General features: G+C 40.7%; 1 protein-coding gene across 1 annotated transcript in view; it reads right to left on the reverse strand.

Annotated features, from left to right (window-relative positions):
- Positions 1 to 8,408, reverse strand: part of FRMPD2 (FERM and PDZ domain containing 2) — a 102,143-nt gene that overhangs the window by 56,833 nt on the left and 36,902 nt on the right. The window contains exon 10 of the mRNA XM_003801673.3: positions 4,998 to 5,172. Within this exon, the coding sequence (XP_003801721.2) occupies positions 4,998 to 5,172 (175 nt within the window). The remainder of the gene's footprint in view (positions 1 to 4,997; positions 5,173 to 8,408) is intronic.

Raw genomic sequence — 8,408 nt, forward strand, 5'->3', positions numbered from 1 at the left:
AAAAAAAAAAAAAAAAAAAAAAGAATTAAGCATTTTCTTAAGAAAAAAAATGCAAATCAACCTAAATGTTTTCCAAGTTCTGGTGATCTGGTATAGTTTTCAGCAAATATAGAAGCTATTTTAAGTTTGTTGGTTTAATTAAAACATGCATTATGTTGAGAGTTGTCATCATTAAATATAATATAGACATGCAACTTCTTTTACCTCAGTTTATTAAGCAAAAGCTTGTGTATGCTTAAGAGGGTAAAATTATACATTCAACCTAAGAACAAAACATACAATAAAAATAGGTTGTTTGGTGTGTGTCAACTATGACAATAAAAAAGATTGCTAAAAATCTTATATGCTAAAGCCATGTGTTTTAAGTTTAAATTCTTTGTTTCTGTGATTTTTTTTTGATACTGAACCTGATATACTAGGAAGAGAAATAATTTAAGATAGTGAGTAACTTTGTTTAATATCTAATGATGTTTTCTTGAACAATTCAAATATGATTTTTAAAACAAGCAAATTAGTAAATGTAAATATAAGTGGGATAAAATGTTGTAAACAAACTTTTCAATAATGCTTATGTTTTATAAGATGTCGCCACACAAAAATAGTTTTAAAAATGTTTTTGGTTAATTAAATCCTTAAAATGGTACCAAATTAAATTAAATGAAAAATATTTGTTGAATAAACCCTTTCTAAATAAGGTATAATGCTGAAACATTAATTGCTGAACATAAGTTTAAGCATATATGCCTTTGGCTTCTTATTGCAGAGAAACAAAAGATATTTGGGTTTGTTAATAGACGTGTCCTATGCTACATTGAAAAACTGTGCTATGAAGAAACATATATGTCTTAAAAACATATGACATAAAATAGCATATACACAAATTTGTAAAAGGCAGTTTATGATTGCTTACTTTCTTGTTTTCTAGTTTTTACTAGAAAGTAAAATTGTAATTCACATATGTTATTTTGTTGTTTTATCTTTTGAGACTTTCACTTTTTTTCTTTCTTTACTTTCACTTTTTTTGCCCCCTGTAGAGCATCACACCTCACAGCAACCTCAAAAACTTGAACTCAAGCCATCCTCTTGCCCCAGCCTCCCAAGTAGCTGGGACTCAGGTGCCTGCCACAATGCCTGGCTATTTCTTTTTTTAGAGATGGGGGTCTCACTCTGGCTCAGGCTGGTCTCCAACTTCTGAGCTCAAGCACTCCACCCACCTTGGCCACCTCATGATGTATGTAACTTTGTATACAAAGTGTACAAACAAGTAAGATAGGTTTTTGATGAGAAAAGTCATAAGGAAGACATGAGGATGTGTTTTTATTTGTTGATTAAAAAGTAATTTTGCCTAGTTGGAAGTTATTTAAAAGTTGTTTCAAATGAATAAATAAGGAAAAAGGTGATACAGATAAAACTAAGTGAATAAGAATGTCATAAAAGGTATAAGAAGGAATATGTGTGATCCAGCTGACTAAAATTAGGAAATTTTGTTTTTCTAAAACTTGAGCTTTAATATCAAAGTACACTAATGCAACACTTGAATTTGGTCCTGTTAATACAACACAGTTTTCTTAGAGTATTAGTCTGCTATTAATTCTAAAAAATTATGGCCAGGTGCGGGGTCTCATGCCTGAGGCCCTGAAGGGTGGACTGCTTAAGCTCAGGAGCTGGAGATCAGCTTCAGCAAGAGCGAGACCCTATCTCTACTAAAAATAGAGAAACTAGCCAGGTATTTTGGTAGGTGCCTACAGTCCCAGCTACTTGGGAGGCTGAGGCAAGAGGAGTTCTTCTTTTTCCAAGAGACAGAGTCTAACTTTGTCTCCCTCAATAGAGTGCTGTGAAATCACAGCTCACAGCAACCTTCAGCTCTTGGGCTTAGGGGATTCTCTTGCCTCAGCCTCCCGAGTAGCTAGGCACTTGCCACAACACCCAGCTATTTTTTGTTGTTGCTGTTGTTGCAGTTTGGCCAGGGCCGGGTTCAAACTCACCAGCCTTGGTATATGGGGCCGGTGCCCCACTCACTGAGCCACAGGCTCTGCCAAGCAAGAGGAGTTCTTGAGCCCAAGAGTTTGAGATTGCTGTGAACTACAATGATGCCATGATACTCAAACTTGAGTGATGGAATAAGACTTTGGCTCATAAATAAATAAATAAATGTAAAATGTTTTTCTTTACCTATTAGATAACTGGCCTACAAAATAGAGATTTGGTCTTTTATCAAAATTTCTTCTGCACTATCTTTTATTGGGTCACTTTTATTACTTCAGAAAATGAGTCTCCTCAACACTAAAAGAGTTAAGTTTTTCCTGCCAACTATGAAACATTCTATATTTGCCGTATGAAGTCTTTTAATTATCCTTCTGGTTAAATGAATGACTACTGCTTAACAGTGACATGTGATCCTATTTTGATTAAGTATTTTAAATCTTTTGACAAACTTGCCAAAATAAAATTCAAAATTAAGCCTTTTTGACCTTGACTTAACCTTGTGATTTTCCAGCTGGGCCCCTGGAAAACACAAAGGATGTGTCCCTAACCTTGTAAGAGATAATAAACTAATTAGGTTATTTGATATGTTAAACTGTATGGAAAACATTGTCAAATAATAAATGACCTGAAGTCTTCTTTAAGTTATATTTACAAATATGTCATTGATATAAGTCTTCCAAAAATTATACAGAAAATTCCTAGAAATCTGATATGTCTTGGTGTAAGCATGATATACGTTACAGAAATAATCAAATATCCTGTCAATTGCTGGTTATAACAAACTCTCCCCAGACTTTTAACCATGGCCTTTCTAACCATTTGTCATCCACAGGGGGTTATGTATTCTTCTCTAAAAGCATTTGCAATCAACTACAGTCCACAATTGCTTTTTCTTCAAGGAGGTTCCTGGGGAAAATGGCAAGAACTCTAACAACTACAGATTTTTAGTAACTATAAGACAAAACCTTAGAGCTGGGGAAAAGTGTCCAAAAGTCTTATTAATAAACTAGATTTTAAACTGCTAACCAAGTTTAAATAAAACAAGGATAAATTACATTAGACTGAATGAGCCAATGAAAAATTATGGGTTCTTACAATTTTTTACTTGAAATTTTGCCAGTTCTTTAAATATCTTGCTTTCTATATTTAAGGAAATGTTTTGCTTTTATGCCATCTATAGTTTACAGAAATTTGATAAAGTGTACTTTTGTGAACAAAATTAAAACATTTGTTTTTTCTCTCTACCTGATCTCTCTAGAATTCTAAAACTAATCATAAGTATTCCTAGCTTAAGTCTAATAAGACTTTGCTCTCTTCATAACAGGATATAATTTTGACATTGGTGATATTGCCAAAGCTTTGACTTAAAATGTCATATTTGAAAAACATACATAATGTAATAAGTAGAGTAAGCAAAATTCTGAAGTTTTCCTTGGGTTGGCTTCCTAATTTTGAGGGGTTTTTACTGAGCTTAAAAAGAACCTATGTGGTCAATTGCTATTCTTGCTGCATTTATGTAAATAATCAGGCCAAGTTTAATGAGGCTAAACTTAATTTGCAAACAATTAGTCTTACTTTGATTATCTTTAGTAAAAATGGGGTAACTGAAGAAAAAAATGTTTCTAAACAAAAACTACATAGTATTCCTATTAGATTATAGAACTGTTATTGAGTTTTTATTATCTACCTATAGACTTGACTGGATCCCGATTTCTTCTAGTTTCGTCCAATTATCTGGCTACAGCTCTCCAACTAATACAAACTGTTCTGCTTCTGAAGCCCTGTCAGCCAAAGCTGGACAATTGGATGTAAAATTCAAGGGATGTATTTTCTCCCCTTGGTGTGTGGTTTGGGTGTGAGTTCCCCCAAACACCCAATGCTGGCCCAGTATTTCAAAATAATAACCGACATCTGTGAAACTGACAAAATTAAACCTAACAATGAACTCCGGGCAGATTTAGCCTGGAGCCACTTCTTCTGAACCTCCTTGTTGTTCAAATGTGCCTAAAAAGGATTTGACATAAATTCCCGGCTAGTGCAATGTGGTTGGTCTGGTCCCTACACGGAAGGGCACACATTCATGCCAGCACCAAGGAACAATCAAAACCTAACGAGAGGATGATTGATTGACCAGCAGTGTTTTCAGAGTAAGGTCTGGATCAACAGGTGGAAATGTGAAAATTATCAACACTAAAGTAAGTCACTTACGTATATCTAACCCTAATAAAATGAAGCCAGGAAGTCATGAGGGAGGGGCACTCACGTGTTATGCCTATGCTGAAAAACAGCACAGAAAATGGTTTCTAAACTATAGCTTGCTTCATGAGTTACACAAGGACAACTAGCCACTCGCACAAGAACACTTGTCTGGCACTCGTCTCCACTAAAGAACTAACGTCAATCCTACAATACGCCTCCATAACCAGTGATCTTTTTCTTCCAAACAACTTACATGTACCTCTCTCTTTTGCCCCAACCTCCTCAGAAGCACCCACAGTTTGCTGTAGCAAGTGTATCTTAGATTGCAATAGCCTACCAATTCCCAAATAAAGTTATTCTTTGGAGTCTGTTGTTGCTTTTGGATTGATAATGGAAATAAAGAGTCCCTAATGCTAGAGCAAAGAAGAAAGAGGGTGTAGAAAACCCTTCTCTTAAATATTTAGAATGGAATCTTAATTTAGGCTCCTAGGGTGGTGGTGCTGAGTCCCCATTAGTCCTGCAGATTAAATGGAAAGTTTTTAAAATTTGCTTGTCTAATTTCAATGCACTGAGATTGATTGACCAGATCCAGGGAGCCACAGAAACCCACGTCATCCTATAATTGTTATTTCATGACAATTTTCTGCACTTACTTAACGATTTACACATGAGCACCTGAAGCCTTTGCCATACTAACTCATGTCCAGGCACCCCACTCTTAAGCAATTTTCCTAGAAGGAATACAGATCAGGTATCCAGATACTGGCTTACTGGAGCACCAGGTCAGATGTGGACTCCCCAGAGATGCTTACCTTTCATGTAAGCCAATCCAAAGTAGGTGAGTTCCCCAAGGTTGGCAAAGGACATCACAGCGTTGAAGACAGCCCCAGCTGTTGACTCCATGTCACATTTCACCTCCAGACACTGTCCATTCAGCAGGACCACACAGAGGTCCCTGAGAGCCAAATAGGATTTTCCTTTTCTTGTCTGAAAACAATAATACTATCAATTGTAACAATAAGTTATTGCGCCTTTAGCATGTGCTAATCACTCTTCTAAGCCCTTTTCACACATTTAAAATGACAAATAATCATTAATAATTTATGATTAAGTATTTATTATCAATAATCAATAATGACAACTTATTGATTGTTGATATTAATATATTAATTATTGATTATTAATGATCAATAATGACAAATACTCACAAATAATTGACAAATAATCCTAAAAGGTGAGTATATTTAAGATTCCTGTTCCACAGATGAAAAACTAAGGCTCAGAGATGGTAAAGAACTTGACCAGGGTTGCAAAGTTAGTGACTGAACCAGAATTCAAATATGAGCTCTCTGCCAGGCTCTGAAGGAGCTAGGAAGGCTGGGAAGTAAGTCTTACCAATCGATGTCTTTCTCCTACAGAAATCTTGACTGGCTTCCTGGGCTTGTCAATGAATCACACACCCTTGAGAGTGTCCTCCAATGCCTGATATCCATCCTCCCAGGTCTTGGCATAACACCAGGTTAATGAATTAATGAATTCTCCACCTTTTTTTTAGACCCTGGGTAGAGTGCCATGGCATCATCATAGTTCACAGCAACCTCAAACTCTTGGACTCAAGAGATACTCTTGCCTCAGCCTCCTGAATACCTGGGACTACAGGCACCTGCAACCACACCCAGCTAGTTTTTTTCTATTTTTAGTAGAGACAGGGTCTTACTCTTGCTCAGGCTGGTCTCCAACTCCTGAGCTCAGATAATCTGCCTGCCTAGGCCTCCCAGAATGTTAAGATGACCTGCTGTCCAGCCCGGGTTAATGAATTCTAAACTTCGGAGAGAATTTGGGCAGATACTGATCCAATGAAGATACAGGGCTGAGCAAGGAGATTACTTTGAATCTAGAAATTGGTCAGCAAAGCCAAAGACATGCACCAGAGTCTGCCTTCTGCCTGTTCAGCCTCTTCAGATCACTACTGGGTTCATCTCTCACCACAACCCCACTCTGACCACCATGGCCTCAGCTCAGTCTCCCAGACAGTTCATCCTGCAGCTTCATAGGCTGTGATGCCCGTGATTGCACACACTGAACCCACTGTCCCAATGCTTTTCTTCCCCACATGTCCCCTGGGCCTTCTAGGTCAGGCTCAGGACCCTTTTTGTCTGTGGGTGTCCCTGTGCACTGAGTATCCCCTGTGTCTCAAAGCCCAAACTAGGGCTTGGCCTACACCTTCCTGGGAGGTCCTTCTCAGAGGACAGTCATACATGGAGACTGGTGTATGTGGCTTTAATGCCATTGAGACCATGCCTGCAGCCACACCCTGACCCTCCTCAAACCAAGGACATCCCCTACACTCTAAGGGCCAAAGAAGATCTGAGGACCTTGTGGAAAGGGGGTCTAGTGTGACATCAGGCAGTGGGATCACACAGACGGGCTCTGTGCCACCCTGGTTTCTACCCATGGTATACCAGGATCACCAGAGAGGTGGTTTTCTCTCTGGCACAAGCCCAGGAAAGCAGTATTTTTGAAAGTTTCCCAAGGAGATTCTGCAGGGCCCAGGAAGGCTGGGAGGCTGGTCTGGCTGACATCTTTCCTCATGGGCTATGCTTCCTAAGGGAGCAGCCAAGGGCCCTCATCAATAAATCACATGCCCCTGACAGGCCTGCACTTGGATCTAATGCTCTGAAGCTGCCTTCTTGAAACTCTTAATAATCGTGTCTTTGAATGTGTGTTTTCTAAGCCAAGTCCCATAGGTCAATGGAACATGCACACAGTGCTTTGGCTCCTGGCAGGCCTGCCTCCCATTTCCCTGGGATAGGCTCTGGCTGCCAACTCTTCTGTTCCCTGCATTCTCAGGCTTGGCCCTGCCAGTCTCTCCTCCTACCCGTCCCCATGCTGCCCTCTCACAGGGCAAGGCTCACATTTCCTCCTAGTGACACCCCTCCTTAAGGACTGATACAGGAAGGTCCCAGGCAGGTCCACAAGCCCCAGAATATCTCAGAGTGGCCGTGGCAGTGTCCAGCAGCACCAAAGTTCTCAGGGGAAATTCGGCAGGGACAGGCCTCTCACTCACCCCCAATGCAGGTAGGCAGGTACTCAGCACTTCTTCACACAGAGGCTGTAACCCCGTTAGAGGCCTGCCATCTTGGGTAGCAGAGCCATGTGGGAAGGAAGCTGCTTATCCTGTGAATATCCTTGTGCCCAAAGGACAGTGACTTTAATAGGAAATAAAAATAATATTATCAAGAAAAAGAGAGAGTCCTAGCACTCTGGGAGGCCAAGGTGTGTGGATCACCTGAGCTCACAAGTTCAAGACCAGCCTGAGCCAAAGCAAGACCCCGTCTCTAAGAAAATAAATAGCTGGGCATTGTGGTGGGCACCTGTAGTCCCAGCTACTTGGAAGGCTGAGGCAAGAGAATCGCTTGAGCCCAAGAGTTTGAGGATGCTGTGAGCTGTGGTACCACGGCACTCTACCTATATGCCAAGGGACACCATGCTGTGAGGAGGGGAAATCTGTTTTATCTTCAACACTCACAAAGAAGCAGAAGGAAAGGGAATTGTACCAAGAACTCTACTCATAGAGAGAGAAGAGGAGCTGCATAGATGAAGGACATCAGGGACAAGAAACGAGTGGCTAAGGCAATGGCGGCAGATAGTCCAGCCCAACCAGACAAGCTGAGACAGAGCAACATGGGACATCCCAGGTAAGGAACCTTTCCTTCCCCAGGAGGAGGACAAAGATCCAGTCTTCTTCTTCACCTTCACACCCCTCTGGTCTCTCCATAGACACTGGGGCTCAAGAGCACCTCTGAGGATTATAAATGGGCTGCTAGACCTGGCGTCTAGGTCAAGATGCTCACACTGGACAAAAATAGGCCAACAGCAGAGCCTTGGCACCCTAAGCAGGAACCCAAATGTTCCATCATAGCAGGTCTGGTGGGTCAAGTGTGCAGTCACCTAAGCCATGTGATCTCAGTGAGGGGAGGTTGTCAGGAAGGGGACAACCTGGGGGAATTGTCCTTTCTTCCCTATAGCAGAAGATTGAAGGGTACAACACAGGTGGGACTGGCCTGAGGAGCCAATGGCCCTCTGACCTACAAGTCCCACACAGGAGGAGCTCCCAGAGTGAGGCACCCTGACACCTCCAACCCTTCATACACCAGCCTCCTTAGGTTCAGCCATGCTTTGGGGAACTTAATCCTTGCATTGCTGGGGTATAATTATCACCC

This window comes from Otolemur garnettii, unplaced genomic scaffold (assembly GCF_000181295.1).
Source record: "Otolemur garnettii isolate 467f Iridium unplaced genomic scaffold, OtoGar3 scaffold00217, whole genome shotgun sequence".
NCBI classification, from domain to species: Eukaryota; Metazoa; Chordata; class Mammalia; order Primates; family Galagidae; genus Otolemur; species Otolemur garnettii.